We start from the raw sequence: 26,141 nt of genomic DNA on the forward strand, positions 1-26,141 counted from the left end.
GAGTACTGTTTAAGTGCAAAAATATTTTGTGATAACTGATCTTATCAAAATAAAATTTAAAAATTCAAAAACTCAGAAGTAAAACTTAAAGGCATAAAAATCAAATGTGAAACATTTGCACAACTTGCAACAGTTAACTTAATTCAACTAGGACAGTGATTTTTCACTTCCTTCACTGTTTTCTTTTTAAACAGAAAAAATACAAGCATAAAAATGGTGCTCCAGGCTGGGCGTGGTGGCTCATGCCTGTAATCCCAGCACTTTGGGAGGCCAAGGCATGTGGATGATGAGGTCAGGAGTTCAAGACCAGCTTAGACAAGATGGTGTTACCCCATCTCTACTAAAAATACAAAAATTAGCTGGGCATGGTGGTGGGCGCCTGTAATCCCAGCTACTCAGGAGGCTGAGGCAGAGAATTGCTTGAACCTGGGAGGTGGAGGTTGCAGGGAGGTGAGATCACGCCACAGCACTCTAGCCTGGGCAACAGAGTAAGACTCTGTCTCAAAAAAAAAAACAGCACTATATTATTTGATAGACTTTCTGCATTTCAAAAGTCATTCTGAAAAGAGAAAGTGTACAGACAAATATAGGGTCAGGTATCTTGCAAAGAAGTTGCTTCTCAAATATGTTAATATTTGTATTCTTTTGTAACCACTGTAAAAGAGCTGTTTAGTGAAAGGGTAAATTTTTTTTTAACTTTTTTCTTTTATTTTCTTTCTTTCTTTCTTTCTTTGAGACAGGGTCTCACTCTGTCACCCACACTGAAGTACAGTAATGTGATCACAGCTCACGGCAGCCTTGACCTTCTGAGCTCAAATAATCATCTTGCCTCAGCCCCTCTGAGTTGCTGGGACAATAGGTGCACGCTGCCACACCTGGCTAATTTTCTGATTTTGTAGAGACAGGGTCTCACTATGTTACCCAAGTTGATCTTTAACTCCTGGCTTCAAGTGATTCTCCCACACTGGCCTCCCAAAGTGCTAGGATTACAGGCATGGGCCACCACACCCAGCTGAAAAATTATTAATACCTAATTTTTGAACTTGCTGTATTCTAAGAACTTGTAGTGCCTATAATTTAGAACTCATTTTCTCAGAGAAACAATTGCATAAATGGTGGCTTAGTTTTCAGATCAGCAAACAAAAACCTGCTTAACTTGAAACATTACTGACAGGGTTGAAGCCTAAGTCCTTTATACCCAAGTTCTACGTCTTTGAGTTTTGAATCCTATAGGGGGTAGAGTGATCAGTAGGCAATATTTGGGCATGATCAATTTTACTGGGCAATGCCTATTTTCCAACAGGGTGGTAACAATTTATACTCCCATCATTAATGGAACGATGGTCTCACTGCTCTATATCCTCATCAACACTTGACATTACCAGCTTTTACATTTTTGCCAATCTGATGGCTTGAAGTGGCATCACAACATGATTTTAAATTGCATTCTTCGATTATTAATGAGATGGAACATCTTTTCACCCTTATTAGCCATCTGAGTTTCCTCTTTTATAAGGAATCTGCCCAAGTATTTTTGGTTTGTTTTTAGAGATGGGGTCTCACTCTGTCACCCAAGCTGGAGTATAGTGGCACAATCATAGCTCTCTGCAGCCTTGAACTCCTGGGCTCAAGTAAGTCTTCTGCCTCAGTATCCTGAGTAGCTTGGGCTTAGGTGTGCACCACCATGCCCAGTTTGTCCAAGTATTTTTGACACTGATTTGTAAAAATTCTTTATATATTTCTGTAAAAGTAATTATCTGTCAGTTTCATGTGCTGTAATTATCTTCTCCCAGTTCGTGGCTTGTCTTTTCATTTCATTTATAAAGTCTCTCGACAAACAGAAGTTCTCACTTTTAATCCAGTTGAATGTATAAATATTTCCCATATGTTTTTTATATTTTGGAGAGATTTTAGTGAAATAATTAAGAGTAGGAACTCTGGGCCGGGCACGGTGCTCATGCCTGTAATCATAGCACTTTGGGAGGCCAAGGTGGATGGATAATTTGAGGTCAGGAGTTTGAGACTAGCTTGGCCAATATGGTGAGAACTTGTCTCCACTAAAAATACCAAAATAAGCCGGGCATGGTGGCATGTGCTTGTAATCCCAGCTACTCGGAAGGCTGAGGCAGGAGAATCACTTGAATCCAGGAAGCAGAGGTTGCACTGAGCCGAGATCATGCCACTGCACTCCAGCCTGAGCGACAGAATGAGACTCCGTCTTTAAAAAAAAAAGAAAGTAGGAACTGTGGAGCTAGAATACCTGGATTAAAATCCTGGCCACTAGTCATATGACCTTAAATAAATTACTTAATCTCTTTATGCCTCAGCTCCTCATTTGTCAAATAGAGGACCTAGCTCACAGGTTTGTTAAGATTAACTTAGTTAATATGTGTTAAGCACATATATAGAACAGTGCCTGACTTAGAGTAAAAACTACCTAAGTGTTGCTATTATTTTAGTATTATTGTAGAAGAAATCCCTCCCTACCCCAACATCATTAAGTTTTACATTTTGTCTTTCACATTTAGGTCTTTGATCTACCTGAAACTTATTTTTGCATAACATATAAGTGAACGCTCCGAACTCATTTTCTTCCTAATAGAGAGCCAAAACTCTAGTATGATTCATTGATAAGTCCACCCTTTATGCCCCTAAGCTTGAGTACCTCCTCTGCCATATATAAAATGTCTTTATACATATGATTTACTTCTGGGCTTTCTTTCTTTATCTATTTGTTTATCCCGAACCAATACCACCCTGTCTAGATTACTATAGCTTTACCTATCTCCAATGTTTCTGTATAAAAACTTTTGAAAATATACATAAATCAAAAGAATCGTATTCTGGATATCTGTGTATATATTTTGCTTTACATACTACCCCCCTAACTCCTGTTCCCAATTTATATCACTTCAGCCACAATGACTTTGCTGTTGCTCAAATACATCAGGCATCTTCCTGTATTAGGGACTCTACTTGCTGTTCTCTCTATTGGCAATACTTTTCCACAGGGGATCCACATGGCATGCTCTATTACTTCTTTTTGTTCCTTATTCTAATGTCATATTCTCAACATACCTTGCCTAGCCATACTATCTGAAATTGTAATGTCTCTTATTATTTAATATACTATAAATTTTATTTTCTTGTTTATTATCTCTCTTCCCATCTAGAATGTCAGTTCTGTGAAATCAGGGGGGTTTTATGTGTTTTTTCCACTGCTATATTCCCAGTGCCTAGCACAGCGCCTGGCATGTGATAGACATGCAAACTTTGTTTAATGATTGCATAATCTGGCTCCAAAGTCTATGTGTGCTTTCTTCATTAACTCTTGATGACTTCTAAGTGCAATATTTGTTTTCATTTCAGTTCATTTAACATTTTCCATGTACTTAATCTTTTTAAAAATTTTATTATTGTTCTTTTGACTTTTATGCAGGTTTGTTACATGAGTAAACTGTGTTGCTGAGGTCTGGTATATGAATGATCCCCTCACCCAGGTAGTACCAAATAGTTAGTTTTTTAACCCTTTACCCCTGCCCACCCTCCCACTTCCAGTAGTACCCAGTGTTTACTGTTCCCATCTTTATGTCCATGTGTACTCAATGTTTAGATCCCACTTATAAGTGAGAACATGTGGTATTTGGTTTTCTGTTCCTGCATTAACTTGCTGAGGATAATGGCCTCCATCTGTATCCATGTTGCTGCAAAGGATATGATTTTGTTCTTTTTTACAGCCGCGTAGTATTCCATGGTGTATATGTACCACATTTTTTTTTTTTTTTTTTTTTTTTAGAGAGGGTGTCTCTCTCTCTCCCCCAGGAGTGGGGTGGCCGGATCTCAGCTTCCTGTCAGTTCTGGCTCCCGGGTTTACGCCATTCCCCTGCCTCAGCCTCCCGAGTAGCTGGGACTACAGGCGCCCGCCACCTCGCCCGGCTAGTTTTTTGTATTTTTTTAGTAGAGACAGGGTTTCACCGGGTTAGCCAGGATGGTCTCGATCTCCTGACCTCGTGATCCGCCCGTCTCGGCCTCCCAAAGTGCTGGGATTACAGGCTTGAGCCACCGCGCCCGGCCCACATTTTCTTTATCCATTCTACAATTTATGGACATCAGGATTAATTCCATGTCTTTGCTATTGTGAATAGCATGCACTTAATCTTGACACTTTATGTTACATTTAAATAAACCTCTTAGAATCTTGGAAATAGAATATTCACTCCAGGTGAGCAAAATGAGACATTTAATGACTAGCCCACAATAGGTCAATCAACCTTGTAAGACAGTGATACCTCAGGTTTGTTCTTTAAAGCATGATAAAGAAGAGTAGATAGGAAAAAAAAGTCCCAGCCCTCAAAGAAAAATCCATTTTGCTCGGCCCCAATATTCCATCATGACCCTACTGAATAGGACCTCTTTAGCTTATACAATTCTCACATAAACAAAGAATAGAGGTTGAAATGCCTCAAACAAATCCCTTCTTTCTTAGTTCTAGTTTGCATCTGCATAAGATGACCTTAGGTTTTGGGGAGAACATACTCAAGGCCACTGACATAGATCAGTGGTTCTGAAACTTTAGCATGCTGATTCTTAGGCCCTATCCCAGATGTTTTTATTCAATATGTCTGGTGTTGGGCCTAGGAATTTGCATTTCTAAGCAATTTCCAGGTTATACTGATACTGCTGGCCTGGGGACCATAATTGGAGAACCACTCTACTAAATTAACTGTACTTATTTCAGTCTATTTTTTATATCCCTATCCCTGACTGGTAAAACTGCTTACTTTCTACTTCCAGGCATAGTGATGAACCCTGAATTTGGTATCAATCCTAACCTAAGAGGAAGGTCCTTAAGGCAATCAACCTCAGTGGTCTGTCAAGTCCTGTTTGCTACTGGTTCCTTTGTCCTTAGTCCCCTATATTCCTAATGATTAATTACAACTATTGTTCCTAGTTTCTCAATGCCTGGCTCCTGGTCTCAGTTGCCCTGCCTCTCCACTTTCCACCCCAATGACTAGGTCCATGACACTTGCTTTCAAACTTCTCACATATCAAATGCCTGCCTTTTAACTTAAACCCAAGCAAGTCAGATGTTCTGACACCCAAACCACAGACCTAGCTTTAAATATTTATAATGCCCTAATTCCTGCCTTTTCCTTTCAAATGATTCTGTATGTATAGTCTCAACAATTTTTATTGTTGCCTTCTATTTAGTATTTATTTTCTTGTAGCCCAGTTCTGATTTCTAGATTTATATTTCCATAGGCCAATATCTAAACTGATGAGTCATACTCACCCACAGCTAGCCTTGCATTTACACTGAGATGCTCACACTGCCATATCTAATCTTGCCTATTCTATTTCAGGGTACAGTGGGAAGAGACTTGGAGCCGGACAGATCTGGGCTCAAAACTAAGTTCTGCCATTTATTAGTTATGCCATGTCGCTAAGTAACTTAGCTGCTAAGAACAAAAAGGATGAGTTGTCTGAGAAGTCAGAGAGGTTTCATGTGTAAAATATCAAGAATGGAGGTTTAAAGTGTTCAATGAATGTTAATTTCCTTCTGTTCCTCCTGCTGCCTCTCCTGGATTATGCAGCTTCTTTAGGTGAACATGTTAGTGAAGAAAGCTAATATATTTCTCTGTAAAAATGTTTCTTTCAAATATCCACAATACCTGTTTTATTGGACATTCTATTCAATTGCAGAACCCTTTGAAAATCAATTCAAGGCCAGCAAAAGTAAAACTTAATTAAAGAAATGGTCATGGTATATGTGTTGGAAACTGGCAGAAGAGAAGGAAGAGATTTTGTTATTGACAATATAAGCCATATTTGCATTACTGCTTTTGGCAATGTGAGAAACATGCCTATGTTCTTTCTGTAGTGTATGTAGAAAACCCCAAACTGAAAAACGAAATTGAAAACCCCAAATTGTTGAAACACACAAAATATATCACACCAGAACATTCATTTAATCTACACAGAGCCATAATAATGGAATTCATAGTTTTAAAACTAGCCCTATATACTATGTCAAAATAATCATGGCTGAAGTATTTGTGTCCCTTTTTATGGAAAATCTAAAGAAACTTCAAGTCCAAGTCTCCCTCTAGGATTCACAAATTTAGGTATTTTGAGAAGAAATCACATCCAGGGAGGAAAAAAAACTGAACAGTCCCATATTTATCTCCATCCTCTAGGAAACATACTTCTTGCTATGAAAAAAAAAGTCTGAGCTGGAAAAAGTCATGATGATTTAATTTTCTTTCAGGGAATAGAGAGGAAGACAAAGCCTTCTCTGTGGGAACAAGAGGCCTTCTATTTTAGCCTAAGTCTACTAACATGTGTCTTAGAAGCTATTCATTTTAAACTGCAAAAAAAAAAGAATATTAAAATAGGCTATGAATTTGATTGTACATTCTAACCACAATGTCATATATCTAAAATGGCAGGTCAACAAAGTAAGTTTATTTCCTTATCCTAATTTCTCTTCTGGACTTAAGGCAAGGACCAACTTTGCCCTCAAATAAATAATATTATCTATATTCCCTTGAACGACTGCTTCAAATAACAATTTTATTAACTTTTTATTTTGTAATGATATTAGATTTCAAGAGGAGTTGCAAAGATAGTACAGAAAGTTCTAATATACCATTCACCCAGCTTCCACTGATGTTTCTTTTTTTTTTTTTTTTTTTTTTTTGAGACAGGATCTAGCTCTGTTGCCCAGCCTGGAGTGCAGTGGTGCCATCATGGCTCACTAAAGCCTTGACCTCCTGGGCTCAACTGATCCTCCTACTTCAGCCTCCCAAGTAGCTGGGACTACTTGCATGTGCCACCAAGTAGCTGGGACTACAAGCATGCTTGACTAATTTGTAATCTTTTGTAGAGACAGGGTCTCCTTATGTTGCCCAGGCTAGTCTCAAACTCATGGGCTCAAGCGATCCTCCCGCCTTGGCCTCCCAAAGTGCTGGGATAACAGGTGTGAGGCACCAAGAGGCTCGGCCTGTTTAACTTCGTATGTAACCAGGACATATTTATCAAAAAGGAGATATTAACGATGGCACAATACTATTAACTACTCAGATCTCCCTAATTTTTCCACAGTTATCCATTTTTTTGGATCCAGAATCTAATCTAGGATATTGTCTTGCATTTACTCATCATGTCTCCATAGCCTCTTCCAATCTGATAGTTTCTCAGTCTTTTGTTGTCTCTTATGACTTTGAAGCTTTTAAGGGAACTTGTCAAGTTATTTGTGAAATTTCCCTCAATTTGGGTATGTCTGATCTCTTGTCACAATTAGAATGAGGTTATGAATTTTGAGGAAGACTGTCACAGAGGTAATGTATCTTTCTCATCTCATCACACTAGGGATATATACTATTCATGACATATTGCTAATGATGTTATCTTGATCACACAGAAGATAATTTTTAATGCTAGGAATCTGTTTGTATGATAGCTAAACTTAAAGGATGGCTATCAGGCTTACTGAAAATAAGCATTGGTTCAGCCAACCAATTAACAAACACTAGGACCTACTGAAGGCAGGATAGTCAGACAGATGTTAATTTGAGCCAGTTTCTGCCACTTATTAGTTGTCTGTTTTGGGGCAAATTAAGTCTCAGTTTCTTCATCTGTAAAACAGAATATACCACCTTCAATTAATTGTTATTTTATCCTTACAAGATAGTAAATATAAAGCACTTACCCTGGCACATAGTAAACAGTCAGTAAATGTTAGTGTTGTTCATTCTGGAGTTGATAGTGGTAGTAATAATGTCAGGAGCATTTGCCAAGTTGTGTGGTATTTTTGTCTCAGAAGGAAGTCAAACTACAGACAGGAAAACACTACATGTTTGTAAGACTTTAAAACATATTAGGTATAGTAAAATGCCCTATAAGAGAGATGTTTATAAAGATTAAATTTGTAGTTTCTTTCTTCTTTAGCAAGAGAAGTGTGCAACTGCTTTGCCATTTGGGCAGAGGTAGGAAAATAACCTTGAAGCAGATCCTCCTGACTGTGAAAAATCATTTAAGTTGTGTTTCCTTTAGTTACATAAGTATAGCGTGAACAGGCCCTACTGTCCTGAGAGAAGGGTTTAACAAGACTCTGTATATTTTGAGTGATTAAAGAAACGCGCTTAAGCCCTGGGAAGCGAAGAAGGTTTGAGGTTTGTTAGTGAAAATATTCTACAAAATGTCCTCAAAAAGTACTCTTGGGACTGGCTTACACAATGAGATGTGGCTGCACATATAAACTGAAGGAGTTGATTGTTAAGATCTAGAACCTGGGAGACCCAATTTAGAGCATTCTTGAAAGAATGTGGCATTAAGGGAGTGGGTTCATCCTCCCTTAAAGAATCATTGCTGCCTCTGCAAGGATCTGGACCAGTTAAAGCATCATCACAGTTGTGAGCAAGCATCATCCATCCATTAGGTTGTTCAGGGACCAGGCTTCACCCCAGCAATTCCATGTAGCAGTGAGAAACAGTAGGATTAGTGAACTGATCAGAATCACATTCCTTTTATACCTAGCATCACAGAAGGACAGACCCCTAGAGTTATTGGACAATTAGTTACCTGTTGGATAATGTGTTGCCTCAAGAGGAGAGAGTACTTGACTTTATGCTATTTAGGCATATGAGGGCCAGAGTAATTAATTGGAAAAATAAAAGAAGTAAAGTTTGTCAATTATATAAGCTTTCAACTTTCCAATATCTATTATGTTTGCTACCCTCAAAGGCCTCCTTATAAAGATTAACAGTTTTAAAAACTCTTAAAAGGTAAAGGGCCTTTGGGTTTCTTTTCAGTAATGCAGAAAGAATATGGGTATGGGGACACAGCTTGACACTCAGCAGCAAGGCTTATGCAGGAATAAAAATCCCATGGGATACAGTGGGTGGTAGCAACTGCTGGAGCATAGGAAAGCAGATTCAATTTCTGCAGCCGGCAACAAAAGAAGAATGGTAAGCACAGGGAGAGGGTGTGGGCCTGAGAAGGAACCTTGTGCCTAAGCATTTCCATAAGTTCAACTTAGAAATACAGACTACCTTTAGATTTGTATGTATTAATGCAAAAATCACAAAATTTCCACAGAATTATGCACTGAAACACGGCTGTCATGGCATATCACCCTTCTGATTACTCTCCATATTTTCAATATTTTACCCATTCTCACTAATATTACCCTAAAATATTAGCCTAATTTTGGCCCTTGTTAGTTTTCACTCTGCCTCTAATCTCTCCCTACTTACATCTACTCATTCTCCTACTGCTACAATCCAGTGTTGATCTTTCTCCTGCTTAAAAACTGCTTTGTGAATAAAACTCAAATCATCTGTCTGGCCCTAAAGGCTCCCTGTGACCTGACCCCAACAGGACTTACTAGACTCATCTCCTGCCCCCACTCCTCTTCCACTTGACATCTTCAGTAAGCCCATCTCTGAGACTTTAATCTTGCTGTTTCCTGTCCGTAAAGTCCTTTCTCATCTTTTTTCACTTCTGTATGTCTAAATTCTTTCCTTCCTTCAAAGTTGGGATCAAAAGCTACCTCCTCAATGAATTCAGCTCTGAGTTTTCCAGCTATAAGTGATGTCTCCCAGCTTCTTAATCCCCTTAACATTTTATCTTTATACTGTATTTTGTGATGTGGGTCAATTTTTACTTTGTATTGTAACTATTTACATATATTTAATAGTGTCCTTACTAGACCAGAAGCTCCTTTTGAATGAGACCTATTATCTTATTTATCTTTTATCTCTCACAAGGCTTATTAAATTGCCTGCAGATAGATGCAGTATTTGGTATAAGGTATTTATTTTATTCAACAGAAACCATAATACCAAATACTGCATTTATACAAACTTAATTATTTAAACTATTAGCATATATTCAACTACAGATTTAGAGGGGAGCTTCTCAGAAAAATGAAATAAATGATCTAACACTATAAAGAACAAAATTAATAAGATATTTCTTTAAAAAATTATAAACTGGGCCGGGCGCGGTGGCTCAAGCCTGTAATCCCAGCACTTTGGGAGGCCGAGGCGGGTGGATCACGAGGTCAGGAGATCGAGACCATCCTGGCTAACATGGTGAAACCCCGTCTCTACTAAAAATACAAAAAAAAAAAACTAGACGGGCATGGTGGCGGGCGCCTGTAGTCCCAGCTACTCGGAGGCTGAGGCGGGAGAATGGCGTGAACCCGGGAGGTGGAGCTTGCAGTGAGCCGACATCGCGCCACTGCACTCCAGCCTGGGCGACAGAGCGAGACTCCGTCTCAAAAAAAAAAAAAAAAATTATAAACTGGCCTAAAACTAGCTTAATAAAATGAAATAAGTAAAGGAGTCTGCAACATGGCTTAGGGACAGTAACATGTTTAATTAACGGCAATATCAACAAACTGTGACATGTTAATGCTCACAAAGGTCACCGAGACCTGGACAGAAGTTTTTTTTTTGCTTTTTTTTTTATTCATTTAACTACAGCTGATATCCAGTTAACAATTAGACTAGGAGGGCAGATTATGCCCTGTATTGAATGGAGACTTTAAGACAAAAGTCCACTGAAAAAAACATAGAGCTTTCCAGACTGTATTAGATATGTATTATTTATACCCAAATCCCAACATAGTCAGTGCCTTTTTCTGAACAAGCTCTTCTCTGACTATTTATTAACATTCAAACTTAATTTGTTTTTCCATGAACTTAACATACTTGATATCTTCTAAGACATAAGCCATTTGGTCCTGTACAAGCATTTATTGAATCAAATGAATCACAATAAAATCAAGGTTAAGGGCAGTTACCTACTTTTGATCAAGATGGCTACCTTTAAAAAGTCGACTTCCAAGGAAAAAAATATTCAAGTGTACCAAAAAGGTAACTTAAACTAGAGACTGGTATAACTGCAGGAATAATTGGGGTACAGAGTAAAGTCATCTTAAAATAAAAAAAGAATGAAGTATTGTTCTGCTTTTCTACAAAATTGCATAAGAATATGCTAGATTAGATTTTCAGTTTGACACACAAAGAATATGCAAATGTTTACTTTCAAGTGTCTACCCAGACATCTCTACCTGAATGTCCCACAGTCACTTCAAAATCAACATTTTTGAAACCTAACATCATCATCTTCCTCCAACTTGCTTATCTATCTGTACTCTTTAGTTAGTTATTAATAATAGAATAGCTCTTCACTTATGTGCTCAAGCCAGAAACATGGGAGTCATCTCTCTCTTTCTCTCTCTTGCTTTCTCTCTCTCTCTCCATAGACAAGCAACCATTTAGTACTGTATATTTTATTTTCCAAATATCTCTTAAATTCTCTCCAGCACCATTGTCAATGCCAATATTAATATCTTAAGTCAGGCCTTTAAGTTCTCTTGCTTAGATTGTTACAACAGTTTTCTCAATCTGGTTTCCTTGCCTGAGCCCACCCTCTCGAACCACCAGACTTCTGGCAGAGTAATTTTTCCAAAAAACAAATCTGATGTCACCTCTTGTTAAATATTCTTCAATGGATAAATGTATTTACAAGGCACATCAGGGCCTTCATGGCTTGGCCCCGTTTAGTCTTCATTCATTCATTCATTCATTCATTCATTCTGTTCATTCATCAAGTATGTATTGAGTATCTAGTATGTGCCAGTCACTGTTGTAGGTGTTAGAGATATAACAGTAGACAAATAGACAAAAATGTCATCCTGTCATTGCCTACTCCCTTTCAACCCTTCTTCCCCACTACTACCAAGCTTTGTCTTCAAGAAATAGTGAACCACTTGCAATCAGTGACGATGTCTTTTTCTTTTATACAAATTTCTACTCTCTTCAATATCAATCCAAATGCAATTGCCTCTCTTAAGACCTCCCTGACTTGCAAGTCTATCTCTGCAAGTCCACTAGCCAGTAAGTTCCTTGAGAACAGAGATAACATCTTTTGACGTATAGTTGGCAAATGCAATGTCTTTTTAAAAATAAAACATGAATGAAATGACTTTTTTCTAAATTGTTGATTGTTTCTAGTGATCAAATAACCTTTGTCTTAATCTTCCAGAATTATAGGCAAAGTAGTAAATAAGAGTTTGCAAAAGCAGCTGTTACTGTCTCATATTACACAAGAGATGATCTTCAGAGCCCTATACAAATGTAAGCCTCCAAGGTGTTTTGTCATCTTTCCATTTGAAATTTATTTTGGCATCAGTTTACCTCATAAGTTTGCCTTCTAACCTGGGGCACATTCCCATAATTAAAATGCAAAAGAGTAAAGACAGTTGTCCCTGAGCATGGGATGGGGGGTTGGTTCCAGGACCTTCCCACCATACCAAAATCTTCAGATGCTCAAGTCGCTTCCATAAAATGGCACAGTATTTGTATATGCACATCCTCCCAGATACTTCAAGGTTACTTATAATACCTAATACAATGTAAATGCAATGTAAATAATTATTGTTTTATATTGTTTTCTTAAATTTTCATTTTTTATTGTTGTACTGTTATTTTTAATTGTTTTTTAAAAAAATACTTTCAACCTGCATTGCTTGAATCTGCAGATGCGGAACTCACAGATAAGGAAAGCTGACTGTAAATTTTAAGATACACTATAGAGCTAGTCCTCAAATAATGTAGTTCCAGTACAACATTGTTGAAGAAAAATGATTCCCAGTGGAAGCTACTATCTGTGTGGGGTTTGCATGTTCTCCCCATGTCGGTCTAGGTTTTCTCTGGGTACTCTGGTTTCCTCTCACATCCCAAAGATGTGCATATCAGGCTCACTGGCAGGTCAAAATCATCCTAGGATGACTGAGTGTGGCGGGGTGTGTGAATGCACTCTATGACAGAATGGTGTCCTGTCCAAGGGTGGTTCTGCCTTCAGCTGCTGGGACAGACTCCAGTCACCCATGACCCTAAACTAGAATAACTAGGTAAATAATTTTCTTAGTTGTTATTAAATTTTCTTACATATATATATAGCTCACATTTATTTCAATGTTTGTTATTAGAAGTGTCTTTGGTCTTTTTTTTAGTAGTTTAGTGATGTTTCTGTGGCCAGAAACATGCCGAATGCACTTAAACTCTTGTTTATATCTATTAGCCTATAGTAAAATTGGTTTTGTTGTACCTTGTTTTGCTTAAAGTTGCAGTTTCCAAGAACCTATGATGATGAGGAGGACTTACTGTGGAGCAGCAATGACAGATTTTATGGAAAAGGATATTAGACCAATACAGAATTACTTTGTTATCTAAGACAGTCTAAAATGATGCACCTTGTACGCTAACCTACCGTGAATATATTAAAAAATCTCAAATTAGGCCAGGCACAGTGGCTCACGCCTGTAATTCCAGCCCTTTGGGAGGCTGAGGTCAGGAATTCAAGACCAGCCTGGCCAAGATGGTGAAATTCTGTCTCTACTAAAAATACAAAAATATATTAGCCGGGCATGGTGGCGGGCGCCTATAATCCCAGTTACTCGGAAGGCTGAGGCAGAGAATTGCTTGAACCTGGGAGGCAGAGGTTGTAGTGGCAAAAAAGTCTCAAATCAATATGTAATTGTTTACATATAAAGTCATTCCTGATAACATTTTAAGAGCTATATTGAGATTCACACTTTCACTAAGCATATTGTTTTTTGAGATAAAATGCTACCAGATTTCTCTATTCATTTATTAAGCACATGTCAAAATATAAATCAGGAAAAACATTTGAAATGTGTTCCAAAAGCAAAACTGAAAGGTTCAGATATTGTAGACCAGTTCCTTCCAATTAAACAGGTTGGAACACCAATGGTGATGTGAGGGGGTGGACATCTGTCAGTACAAAAAGAACTTTGTGTTTGCACACAAAGACATTGCTCAACCCACATCTGACTCCTGCAGCCAAAATCTACCCTCACTGGGGCGACTCCCACTAAAATATATGGGCATAAAGAATAGGGAAATGAATTTTTTAAAAGCGAATTGTTAGTTCCACAGACTTCAAATAGATGAGGGAATCAGGATAGAATTGAATCCACTTTTCTACTCTTATTTTTAAAAGAGAACAGAGAGGTCACAACAGAAGAGAATTTGGTGTTAGGATATCAGATTTCTCATGTTATTGTATAATCTTAGGAAATTCACTGGAATTTTCATTTTTTTTTTTCTCCTGATAGGTCTTCTCATCTCTCTGCCTCTCTAAATCGTAACTTGTAAGACCCCCTTTCCTATTTTCCTGTAATAGGAAAAGCCGTTCCTATTACACTTCAATTTACTTACTCCTGTTCTTTTTCTACTCTAAACTACTATACTTACAAATTAAGCATATATTCATAAACTATTATGTATTGTATGTGTTTCATAGTTTTGCACAGATTAGATTATAAATTTCTTGACAAGAGCAAAAGCAATGTTCCAAAGTGCCTAACAAAAAAGGAAGGGCAATACAATAGATATTGCAATTGATATTTGTTCATCAAAGGGCTGGTCCTTTCATGTTCTAATTTCTACTAAGCCAAAACTAGGATTAGTCCTTACAAAGAAGAGTTATTATTTACGTAACATGTTATTATTTACAAAGAGTTATTATTTACAAAGAGTTATTATTTACAAAGAGTTATTATTTACGTAACATGAGCTACATCACACCAGGGTCAGTGTCTGATTACCAAAAGACAATTAGAAGAAATTTCTAGAAAATATCAAGAAGTCTGCACCATAGCATCAAATTTCTTACAATACTCACTCTCTTTGCTCAATATCTGAGATTTTGAGAAAGGCTGTACCAGCATAGCGGATATGGATATACTCTAGATCCAGACTGCAAATGTATTAATTCCAACTCTTTTACTTACTGACTGTTATGCAGCAAATTAGGCAAATTACCTAATTTGCCTTTTTTTTCCTGTACAAATGAGAATAGTAATAATAGTGCCTACATTATATGGTTGCTATGAGAATTACATAAATTAATAACTGCAAAGGGCTTAGGATAATGCCTAGCAAGTATTCAGTTTAAGCTATTATTATTCTAAAATATATAACATTCCATTTTAAAAGGTATAATAGGTTTTTAAATAAAAATTGAAGAAAATCAGAGAATTTTTTCTGTTATAATGAACAATTTCTTCTCTAGCATACCAACAAAAAACAAATACCCCAATATCTTCTCATACTCAAGGGCGGTTGATTTAATCCTCCTTTTTGGTATAACACTAATTATATTCCTCACTTTAAAAAAACAAGCAAAAATAAATAAACAAACAAACAAACAAACAAACAGGTCAGGCATGGTGGCTCCTGCCTGTAATCCCAGAACTTTGGGAGGCCAAGACAAGTGGATCACTTGAGCCCAGGAGTTGAAGACCAACCTGGGCAACATGGTAAAACCCTGTCTCTACAAAAAATACAAAAATTAGGCAGGCGTGGTGGTACATGCCATTGGGTCCCAGCTACTTGGGAGGCTGAGGTGGGAGGATCCATTGAGTCCAGGAGGTTGAGGCTGCAGTGCGCTATGATTGAGCCACATTGCACTCCAGCCTGGGTGACAGAGTGAGATCTTGTCTAAAAAAAAAAAAAAAACAGAAACAAAAACCAAAAAGAGATTCAACTACTAGAGAGTTATTGAGCTGAATCTATGTGCCAGTCTAAGTAGACACACACACACACACACATATGCGCACAATTTAGTTTTCTTCTTTTAAACTTTTTTAATTTTTAATTTTTATGGATATATAATAGTCATATATATTTGTAGAGGACATGTGGTTTTTATATAAGCATGCCATGGGTTGATTTGTGTTGGAAACATTCCAAATCTACTCTTTTAGCTTTCTGAAATATACAAAATACATTGTTAACTATAGTCACCTTATTGTGTTACCGAGCACTAGATCTTTATTCTCCTATCTAACTGTATTTTTGTACTAACTATCAGAAAAATCCTTCATGTTAGATATATTACAGATAAAAGCACTGAGGTTCAGAGAGGTCAAACAGCCATTTTAATCAACATCACACAGTAAGCCAGTGGCTGAACCAAGAATAGAAACCAAGTTTACCAATTTCAAATTCCACTCCTTTCTATTACACATCATCACACTATTGTCCACAATTTCCTTTCTCCATTTACCCACTCACATATAATTTCTAGCAGAGCAGAACAGAGCTGTTTCCTCATAGTTCATTCATTCATATCTTCTTGCAAAGTACATAGTCCCACAACTTTCCATTTCTGTTCTAGTTTCACGTCAATTTAACTTCCCACTAAGAAATTCAGTGCTTAGGGCTATGTGGATTTAGACCTCCTAAGCCTCCTTGTAAAGACTTCCTTTAAATACAGGCTTTTAAACTACTTTTGTGATACACTACTTGTTCTGACAAATTGCCTGACATTCTGAAATAATATTTTATTTGTTTTATTTTATTTTTTTGATACAGCCCAGACTAGAGTGCAATAGTACTATCTCAACTCACTGCAACTTTTACCTCCCAGGTTCAGGCAATTCTCCCACCTCAGCCTCCCAAGCAGCTGGGATTACAGGCGCATGCTACCATACCCAGCTAATTTTTGTGCTTTTAGTAGAGACATGGTTTCACCATGTTGGCTAGGCTGGTCTTAAACGCCTGACCTCAGGTGATCCACCCACCTCGGCTTCCCAAAGTGCCGGGATTACAGGCGTGGGCCACCGCGCCTGGCCTTTATTTTTTAATAATATTTTTTAAAACTAAAAAAATTACTCTGTTGTGACCAAAAGAAGTATAAATTTATCTCGGAAGTTTGATATGCCAAAGACAAACAAGAAATAGGGCAAGTAAAGAAACAAAGACTGGAAGGCGCATGGAGGAAAACTTACTGGAAGTAAGTTTCAAGAAACTGAGAAGCCCAAGTATTGTTAGGCTTATCTATAGATACTGCAGTCATCTAAAACTATGGCAAGTGTAGTGTCAGAGATAACAGTGAGCCAAGTGTAAGAAATAAAGCCTGGTGCCCAGGAGTAGAAACAGCAACAAGGAGGTGTGACAGCATAGTCAGCTGCCATGAGCTTCAAAGGAGTTTTTAGGAAGGAGGCTGGGAAGAGCACTCTGAGAGCAGCAATGAAGAGCAAGAGAGAGATCTATTGCAACTCCAGGTCCAGAAGTAAGAGTGTGAGACAGAAAACAGTCATTACTTGCATGGGCTGCAGGGGAAGCAAGGTCCTTCCAGATTTCACTTAGAAGAAGATGATACAGGATTTGAGAAATCAATACACTTTGATGCTATGAGGATAATATAAAATCATGTGTTACCTCATTAAAAAAAAGAAACCTACTAAGGATAACAGAAGCTATCAGGTAGGTACACACAGAAAATAGTCCATATAGAATGGAAAAATAATATAGTCAGGTGCCACATAGTGACATTTCCGTCAATGATGTATAGAATATATCATGATGGTCCCTTAAGATTATAATGAAGCTGAAAAATTCCCATCACCTAGTGAGATCATAGCTGTGGTAACACAGTGCAACATATTATTCATGTGTTCATGGTGATGTTGGTGTAAACAAACCTACTGCACTGCCAATCATATAAAAGTATAGCATGTACAATTATACACAGTACATAATACTTAATAATGAAAATAAATGACTGTTACTGGTTTATGTATTTACTATACTACAGTTTTTATTGTTATGTTAGAGTGTACATCTGCGTATTTGTTAAACTAAAATTTTTTAACTAAAACAGCCTCAGGCAGTTTCTTCAGGAGGTATCCCAAAAGAAGGCACCATTATCATAGATGACAGCTCCATGCATGTTATTCCCCCTGAAGACCTTCTAGTGGGATGAGATGTGGAGGTGGAAGACAGTACTTACTATTGGTCCTGACTTTGTGTAGGCCTAGGCTAATGTGTATGTTTTTAACACAAAAGTTTAATAAGTAAAAAATAAAATTTTTAAATAGAAAAAAGCTTATAGAATAAGGATATAAAAGAGAAAATATTTTTGTACGACTGTACAGTGGGCTTATGTTTAAGCTAAGTGTTATCAGAAAGAGTCAAAAAGTTTTAAAAATCAGAGATTATAATGTTAAAAAGCTACAGTAAGCTAAGATTAATTTAGTATTGAAGAAAACTTTTAAAAAATAAATTTAGTGTAGCCTAAGTGTGCAGACTTTATAAATTCTACAGTAGTGTACAATAATATCCTAGGCCTTCACTTTCACTCATGACTCAATCACTGACTCACCCACACCAACTATCAGTCCTGCAAACTCCATTCATAGTAAGTACCCTAGACAGGCATGCCGTTTTTATCTTTTATATGTTTAGATACAAAAATATTTACCACTGTACTAAAATTGCCTACAGTATTCAGTTCAGAAACATGCTGTACAGGTTTATAGCCTAGGAGCAACAGGCCATACCATATAGTCTAGGTATACAGCAGGCTATACCATCTAGGTTTGTGTAAGTACATTCTATGATGCTGCGTGACAATGAAATTGCCTAATAACACATTTCTCACAACATATCTCCACCATTAAGTAAAGTAGTAATAATATTATTGTTCTCTTCCACCTCTTGCATGAATCGTCCATCACTGAATATCAGATATTCTACATGAGATACTAACAAAAAACCTATTTATCAATTTTAAGTGAAAAAAATTACAGTTCATTTCATGTCAACCCCAAACAACTAACCAAGTTCCTAAAGTGTAACTAAAACACAGTAAAGCACCTATACAAAAGTAACAAATTCCTATGTTAGGATATAAAATGCTGAAAACATCACTTCCTGAGCAAAAACCATTCCTAAGGTTAACAGTGGCTACAAGTAGTAACATGCTACATATCCTCTTTGTTGATATTTGGTGCACCTTTCAAATTGTTGACATGTAATGCTGACAGTCTACCTATTTGGAATTTAACACAGACTTCTCACATATTATTTTGTTTAAAATGCAGTATTTGGCTTTATTTCTGGGACACAAATGTAAATATGTCCCATCTTTTTTTATAATCATCAGCCAAAACACACTGAATTGAGAGGTAATTAATTCTAGGACATTTGGGTGTTAAATATCAACAGGCTTTCTACTAGGAAAAACACGAACTTTGAAGTCATTCTGTGGACTCTGCTTACGTATTACATTTGTTTAAACGGGTTGAATGGCAGCTTTAGTGTATAAACTTAGTCAAGTTAACTTTAAACATCAAAATTCTCAGTCAAAATGGGAAAATAATAATGTTCTCAAGGGAGTTTTTGTAAAGATTAAATGAGATGGCCAGGTGTGGTGGCTCACACCTGTAATCCCAGCACTTCGAGAGGCCGAGGCGAGTGGATCATGAGGTCAGGAGATCCAGACCATCCTGGCTAACACAGTGAAACCCCGTCTCAAGTAAAAATACAAAAACATTAGCCAGGCATGGTGGCAGGTGCCTGTAGTCTCAGCTACTTGCGAGCCTGAGGCAGGAGAATGGCATGAACCCAGGAGGCAGAGCTTGCAGTGAGCCAAGATCGTGCCACTGTACTCCAGCCTGGGAGACAGAGTGAGATGTCGTCTCAAAAAAAAAAAAGATTAAATGAGATAATGCACATCAAGTAGTTAGTAGAGTGTCCTAGCATATAGCATATGCTCAATAAATGGTTCCCATAATTACTTGTATTATCTGTCTAGCAATTGCAGCTTAAAAGATTTATGCATGCATTATCTTGCTTGATTCTTAAGACAAACAACTTTATGCAGGACAGAGACAGGACATGGATTATTATCTCCACTTCACAAATAAAAAGACAAACACTGAAAAGAATTCAGCCAGGCACGATGGCTCATGCCTGTAACCCCAGCTCTTTGGGAGGCCAAGGCAGGAAGATCACTTGAGTCCAGGAGTTCAAGACCAGCCTGGGTACACAGTGAGACTCTGTCTCAAAATAAAATAAAATAATAAATAAAATAAAGGTTAAAGTGAATTGCCTAAAGTTACATGATTACCTAGAAATACCCACCATGATTGGATATAAACCACCATATAAACCAGGGGTTGGTAAACTTTTTACAAAAAGGCCAAATAGTAAATACTTTAGGTTTGTAGCCCATACAGTCTCTATCACAACCAGTCAATGCTGCCACTATAGCACAAAAGCAGCCATAGACAATACATAAATAAATGTGTGGAACTATGTTCCAATAAAACCTTACTTACAAAAACAGGCAGTGGGTTGGATTAGGTTCATAGGCCATAGTCTGCAGACCCCTGCCCTAGGCCTTTAGATTACTAGTCTAGTGTACTTTTCCATTACTTTATGGTTACCACCTATTTTCAGGATAGAGTTTCAGAATAAAACTTAGTAGCATTAACTGTCACAGAAAAGATAAATCAGGAATAATTTGCAGAAGAACTATGAATACAGTAAGACAGTATGTAAATATTAGTACTATTGTTTTTTCCTCTTTTACAGCTTCTATTATAAAACTCTCTCTTAATCCTTCCTTTATTTCCTTCTCTTCTAATAAAGCTTTGGGCCTAGAAGTGAACACTTTTCTATTTCTCCAAAAGTACTCAAAGCAAATATGTTTGCAGAATATTATTCCAAAGAAAGTAGTGGACATTCCATGAGACACCAGAATGAACAAACTTATATTATCTCATCTTTTAAAATGGTAAGCAATGCGAAACTTCTGAATCTAACTTGCATGAGCATGTTTTGGGGAGAGTGGAAGGAATAGCGTTAAGCTACTACTCTATTCTCAATCTCAAAGAACAGAGTGATTATCAGTTTTCTAACTATATAATCTATATGCTGTGGTATGCTACAGTGGTAAAGACACTAGACTTGGAATTGGAAGACCTAATATGGAATTCTTTCTCTGGCACTTACTATCTTTGTGATCTCGTAACCTACATATAAGGAGTTGCTGTGAAAATTAAGACAAATAACTATTTTAAAATACCAAGCATCAGAAGCATTGATTATTGCTGCATTTCAAATTACAAACTTCTTTTTTTTTTTTTTTTTTTGAGACGGAGTCTCGCTTTGTGGCCCAGGCTGGAGTGCAGTGGCCGGATCTCAGCTCACTGCAAGCTCTGCCTCCTGGCTTTATGCCATTCTCCTGCCTCAGCGTCCCGAGTAGCTGGGACTACAGGCGCCCACCACCTCGCCCGGCTAGTTTATTGTATTTTTTAGTAGAGATGGGGTTTCACCGTGTTAGCCAGGATGGTCTCGATCTCCTGACCTCGTGATCTGCCCGTCTCGGCCTCCCAAAGTGCTGGGATTACAGGCTTGAGCCACCGCGCCCAGCCTATAAACTTCTTAATGAAGTTCTCTTCTACCTTTTTTTTTTTTTTGAGACAGAGTCTCCTCTGTCGCCAGGCTGGAGTGCAGCGGCGTGATCTCGGCTCACTGCAACCTCCACCTCCCGGGTTCAAGCAATTCTCCTGCCTCAGCCTCCTGAGTAGCTGGGACTACAGGCATGCGCCACCACGCCCAGCTAATTTTTTTGTATTTTTAGTAGACACTAGGTTTCACCATGTTGGCCAGGATGGTCTTGATCTCTTGATCTCGTGATCCACCAGCCTTGGCCTCCCAAAGTGCTGGGATTACAGGTGTGAGCTACCACGCCCAGCCTCTTCTACATTTTTAATAAGCTACCATATGATACAATATTCCATAACAGTACGATATCATTTATAAAGCATCCAAAATATTTATTGCTAAAGTATAAAGCACTTCTTTGTCAAGGAGCTAAAAGTTCTTAAAACATGTTCTCTCATTTCAGCCCTTAATATTCCTTTGAAATTAAAACAAACCAGAATTTATTGAGTGACATGTGTTAGGCAGTTTATATATATCAACTCATTTAATCTTCACAACAACCTTGAGAAGAAACAAGCTCAGTTCCTTGCCCAAGGAACCCAGTTCCTAAGTAGCAGCAGATCTTGGGTTACACCCCAGGTTACACTGAGTATAAGCTGTCATTATTTTTTTCATTATTTAATACTGTCTCTTCAGTTTTTTGACTTGGGGGTCCACAAAAAGTCAAGTGCCTCATATAAGGTCAAAGAATAATTACTTTCAGTGTGGTACAAGGCAAACGTTTAGATAACAGTACATTATTCCACTAGATTAAATCACCTCCAAATAACATACTATTTTAAAGATAATTCCTGCTTAATCTACTTTTGGTTTCAAAAATATACTGGTAAATAGAGTAAAACCAGTCTACTTACCACTAGTTAAATAAATTAGGGTATTCCCAAGTTAAGCTTTAGTTGTCCAAAGAAACAAATGTAGAATTTTGATTAGAGAGAAAAATAAACCAAAGAACAAATTTCCTCAAACTCCAATGGTATATTAATAAACATAAGAACATTTCTAAACCTCCTAGCAGGTTTCATGCCTGGAAGCCCTTCCAGAAAGCAGATTTCTTCTTCAATAATTTTTTTCCCATGAAATTTACAGAAATTATCCCAGAGAAAAATTGGCAACTCTAGTGCTTTTGAAGAATTAAATCAGTAAATTAGAAGTTTTTAAATCCTGACATTAAATATAACATATAAAGTAAGGGAATAAAAGTATATAAAATATTTTGTAAATCTATGACCCTCATCCCCCTTTGTTTAAACCAGTATGGTCCTTAAGAGTAGGACCCTTTTTTTTCCCTTGCTAAAATAAAATAAACTTCAGTTCCACCCTCTGTTGCTTACCTGTTGCACAGTATGCTGAGAGCTCCATGTGGACTACAGTCACATGGCTGACAGAGCCCAGAAGTGTAATTTGGGTAAAAGCCCTCTTTGCAGGTTTCACAGTGAAGCCCCTGATAACCTGGCCGACACTCACACTGCCCTGTGGTCTGGTTGCAGTGATTCACATCCAGGCTTCCAACCACAGAGCAGTTACATACATACTCTGCAAAGGAAAGAAGGAAAGAGACATTACCAACCAAGATTTAAGGCCCTCTTAATAAAATGAACTCTATTTTATTTTTCTTAATAAATTTTCATGACAACTTTGTAAGGACAGATAAAATTAACTCTAGTTCAAATTTACTTTCTATCCTGTTTAGTTTATTCAAATCAGGAAACATATAGGGTATATAAATTATGGTTTTGTGTGTGTGTGTGTGTGTGTGTGTGTATTATGTTTTTCTGAATTAGAAGCCACCAAAGGCAGGCTTATCTACACAGCACTAAGGGCACATGTTGGAAATGACAACATGTTAAATAATAAATAATCCCATTGTATAGCAGCAAAAGCCTAAGGCTCAGATGATTAACTTTGGTAACCTTATTCAAGGTCATATTAGATTGTGCCACAGCTAGAATCATAAGTTAATGTGTTCTGCCCAGGAAGAAATTAATGAAGAATAGAAACTTTAAAGTAAGGAAATGATGAACAATGAAACCAGAAGAGAAAGTTTACAGGTTCATCCTGATCTGGGAGTTAAAACCAATCCCAATTTGAATGTCTTTCCCAAATTAAAATATTTGGAAAATAAACATTTCTTTTAAGTATATTTCAAACGGTTCTTTGTTATTTGCTTGTTTGTTTCACTTTTTTCACTTTTCAAAAGAAATATTTTAATTTTTAATTTTTGTGAGTATACAGGAGTATAAGGTGTGTATATTTATGGGGTACCTGAGATATTCTGACAGGCATGCAGTGTGTAATAATCACATCAGGGTAAATGGGGTATCCATCACCTTAAGCATTTATCCTTGTGTTACAAACAATCCAATTCTACTCCTTTAGTTATTTTAACATGTACAATCAAATTACTGTCCATAAATTACTAAATTATTGACCACAGTCACTCTGTTGTGTTATCAAATACTAGGTCTTATTCATTCTTTCTATTTTTTTGGTACCCATTAACCATCCCCACTTCCTTCCCACCGTATCCCTGTCAGATGGTTCTTTGGATAAAAATATTGAGAAGCCCTTAGTTTTAGACTTCTAGTGCAAAGACTCATTTAAAGGTCAGTTAGGATTTGTTTTTTGCTACTGCCTCTATTCATTTTATCAAAAGGAAAGTGTTTTCAACATAGCTTGACACAGTATTAACTGAGGACTTTGTATTAATATATATATCCTAGGAATAGGTCCCATTACAAAATAGCCATGATGCTACCCTTAAAGGGTCCTGAGAAATCTATGGTACAAATTACAGTTCTAAATAGGTAAGGCACTATATAAAATGGCACTGTACCGATACAGTTTAGCTTGGAAAAAATAATCTTTGATACTATTTTTGATTACTTCAAAAAGCTACTAGACAACTACAAATCCAGAGTCTCAAATAGAGAGTTATAAAGGGGTTTGCTTCTCCATTCTAGAAAAGGAAATTAAGCTTCAAAATTCTTTATGTAATCACAAGCAGCTTATTTATCCACACAAGTAAAAACAAAAGATTCCTCAAAGGAATTCCCACTTGGCCAACTCTATACCTCCCACACTTCTGCAATTCCTAAACTTTGGTGTCACTTTTTCCCTGCTCTTCACAGCTCTTCTAGTTTGTAAAGACAACAAATAACAAATAAATAGGCCAGGCGCAGTGGCTCATGCGTGTAATCCTAGCACTTTGGGAGGCCGAGGTGGGCAGATCACTTGAGCTCAGGAGTTTGAGACCAGCCTGGGCAACATGGTGAAATTCCATCTCTACAAAAAAAAAAAAAAAAAAAAAAAAAGTATAAAAATTAGCCGAGCATCCTGGCGTGCGCCTGTAGTCCTGGCTACTCAGGAGGCTGAGGTGGGAGGATCGCTTGAGCCTGGAAGGCTGAGGTTACAGTGAACCAAGATCTCGCCACTGCACCCCCACCTGGGTGACAAAGTAAGACCTGTCTCAAAAAAAATAACTAAAGTAAATAAATAAATATTGGCAACTTATTTGTTTATTTTATGTGTATTTCAAACTTGAGTGGTGCACAAAACCCAAAGGAAAATTCAGATTTCTTCAGCCTCAAGCTTAGGAAAGGAATGAGCTTCCCACTACTTCCCATTTCTTATTTTCACTAGGCTACATAAACATGACATTTCTTTGACAGAGTTACATGTTTTCACATGATATTTACTTTCTGTGTAGGTGTGTTGTGGTTTTTGTAACTAACAAAGCCACGTTCAGTGGTCTGTAAACCTGCCAATGACAACTTCATGACAGGACCTTCACTCCACCAGAAACGACCAGAACACTTAAAATAACATTTTTCTTCTGAAATCGGGCAGAAATTCAACTTACATTCAACTCCTCCTGCTGGACCTATTTTATTACAAGTTAAAGTAATTAAAGTATGTTGATGTCAGTAGAACTAGCTCAAGAAAAAATGAAAATACTAAAAAAAATTTTTCTATAATAAAGACTATGAATTTTATTTCATTATTTCCTTACTAATGTATTTCCATCTGAAAACTGAGTCAATGTTCCCAATGAGTAAGATTAGCAGTATTTTCTAAAGAATCCAATTGAATTTAAGAACTCAGATATAAACACTCAATATTTTTTCCAGTTAAGTTCTAATGGATAAACTTTCAATACTAACCAAGTTCACTGGTTATTTATTATTTCTATAGTCAGTCTAATATCTTCATTATTCCCTGAACAGACTCTGGTTAGTCCTGTCTGTGAACCTTTGCTTATTCTGTGCATCTTAGAGTGTTCTTTTTCACATAGTCAAACTTATTCTCTATTTTAAGAATCAGCTGAAACTCACTTCTCCATAAACTCTAACTGTACTGCCCCTATTATAAATCCGTAACAACACCTACTACCTAAACCTCTCAAATGACAATAATTTGAAGAGGCAGTAAAGCAAAGAGTTATGAGCACAGATTGTAGAGGTAGATGGCTAAGATTAAATCCTGCTCTCTCACTAACTTTATACCCTTAGGCAAGTTAATTAAGCTCTATGTGCCTTCATTTTTTTCTCCTGTAAACAGGGCATAATAGTAGCTATACCACTCAGTGCCAATACTTAAGCTGGAAGTGGTCTGGAGTATTGCAATAATTAATACAACAGCTGGAAAAAAAGTAGAAAGTGTTATCAGATAAAATAATAAATGCAATTCGGATGTTAGATTCACAGGCTATAGCTTCGTTATACCCTGAGGATAAGATCTAAAAGCCTGACAATGGGTTTAGTACCATAGCAGCTTTGAATAATGTCTGGGAAACAGAATTAGTTT

The 26,141-nt window shown here is 37.2% G+C and overlaps 1 protein-coding gene across 2 annotated transcripts in view; it reads right to left on the reverse strand.

Moving 5' to 3' along the window:
- MEGF9 (multiple EGF like domains 9) overlaps window positions 1–26,141 on the reverse strand; it is a 114,978-nt gene that overhangs the window by 36,946 nt on the left and 51,891 nt on the right. For both annotated transcript variants that reach the window (XM_021927211.2, XM_003911303.5), the window contains exon 2: window positions 22,670–22,871. In XM_021927211.2, coding sequence (XP_021782903.2) covers window positions 22,670–22,871 — 202 coding nt within the window. The remainder of the gene's footprint in view (window positions 1–22,669; window positions 22,872–26,141) is intronic.

This window comes from Papio anubis, chromosome 13, assembly GCF_008728515.1.
Source record: "Papio anubis isolate 15944 chromosome 13, Panubis1.0, whole genome shotgun sequence".
In the NCBI taxonomy this organism is placed as follows: domain Eukaryota; kingdom Metazoa; phylum Chordata; class Mammalia; order Primates; family Cercopithecidae; genus Papio; species Papio anubis.